This window comes from Phytophthora parasitica (genome assembly GCF_000247585.1).
Source record: "Phytophthora parasitica INRA-310 unplaced genomic scaffold supercont2.11, whole genome shotgun sequence".
NCBI classification, from domain to species: domain Eukaryota; phylum Oomycota; class Peronosporomycetes; order Peronosporales; family Peronosporaceae; genus Phytophthora; species Phytophthora nicotianae.
In genome coordinates, this window is record NW_008648997.1 from 1391999 (window position 1) to 1393484 (window position 1486).

A 1486-nucleotide genomic window follows, 5' to 3' on the forward strand; every position below is an offset into this window, starting at 1 on the left:
CAGACGTCCGTGCATATAGCGGAGATCAGCAGACTGGAGGGTGTTGGGCGTCGGTGTACAGATCATTACCCACCGCCTCTCAGCACAGAGCAACCTAGCCAACTGCATCAAATCTGAGGGGGTCTGACCTCCCAGTTTGTGGCCTTCGTCTACAATCACTCGCACCCAGCGAACTGTGAGGAGAGAAGACACTTCTCCTCGTTTCCATCGACGTATCTCTGCGGGCCTTCAAAGCCATAACGTTCAGGCATGCGCTCCTCCAGAGCTGACACTGGTCTATGAAGCCTCCACTCTCGTGCCAGTCTTGTAAACGACGTGATAACAACGTCATAAGTAGCCAGGTCTATGTTGAATGGCAACTTGTACTCGACACCAGGATCGACAAACACCCGAAGGGCTCCCGGTACAACGTGAGCTTCGACTTGGTACGTCCAGTGCTCTACCAATGGGTCGGGAACCACAATCAGCGAAGCTCCAGAGCTCACCAGGTCTTCAGCGTTGACCTTACGGCCTCGAGACCTAGAGTACCGTACGCCTGACCTAATCGTATCTCCTCCTGGGCCATGCGTATCGACCAGTGTATTATCTGTCGTCTGGCCCTTTGTCCGCAGAATTAAGCCAACATGGTAATGGTTTTACCCAGTCCAGGCTCGTCACAGAACATGCTACCACATGCACCTCTCGCCATAACGTTAGGATTAGTGATGACTCTGTTCTCGATCAAGTCCACTGCCACTGCTACTGGATCACCTGACCCGGAAGAGAAAATAAAGGGATGAGGCTGAGGGATGCAAGCCAACGACGGGGTTTCACGACGCAGCATCCACTTAAGTCCTCCCCGCTGGTGTTCGTAAAGAACGAGGTTTAGCCCAGGCACCACTTCGTTAGGCATGTGTTGGAACAACGAGCACACGCCGCTAAGTGATGTTAAGTCACGTGCGTTCATGAGGCAGACGACGTCCTGCAGCACATTTGTAGGGAGGTTGGTCAGGACGATCTGTTTGTTGGGGCGAGCCATCCGTGCCACGTACGTCGCGCCATATCTGGTCTCCATTTGATCCACGTCCATCCGACTAAGTTAATAGTAAAACTAGTCGGATGGACGTAGTTTAAATGGTAAACTGCAGCTTGCCTCTAATAATTAATTCCGGATGTAACGGAAATTTTGAAGTCAAAACTTATTTTTCGTTGAAGATGGAAGGAGAGCTGCGCGAGCTGCGTCTAGAGCTTAAGGTACCGACATGACCTCACACAAGAGACTATAGACCCTAATATTACAGCTATCTGTACTATGACAGGCCGCACGGAGCGACGTGAAGCGATACGCCAGCTACGCATTGCGTCTACAGTAGGAATTGGCTCGAAGAGCAGAAAAGACCATGAAAAAAATATGTTAAATGAAGAAGACGCTCGCTTTGTTGATCGAAGCGAGAAATACACGACAGCAAAGAGGACGTCTAATTGTGATAGAAGATTCGAGAAGAAG

At 50.5% G+C, this 1486-nt stretch overlaps 1 protein-coding gene across 1 annotated transcript; it reads right to left on the reverse strand.

The window, feature by feature from the left end:
• Positions 1 to 155: 155 nt before the first annotated feature.
• On the reverse strand, positions 156 to 1069 carry PPTG_07380 (hypothetical protein; the record flags this gene model as incomplete). The annotated part of the gene is made up of 2 exons (XM_008901563.1): positions 156 to 556; positions 640 to 1069. The coding sequence occupies 2 exons, from the start codon at positions 1067 to 1069 to the stop codon at positions 156 to 158; spliced, it is 831 nt and encodes a 276-aa protein (XP_008899811.1).
• Positions 1070 to 1486: the final 417 nt, after the last annotated feature.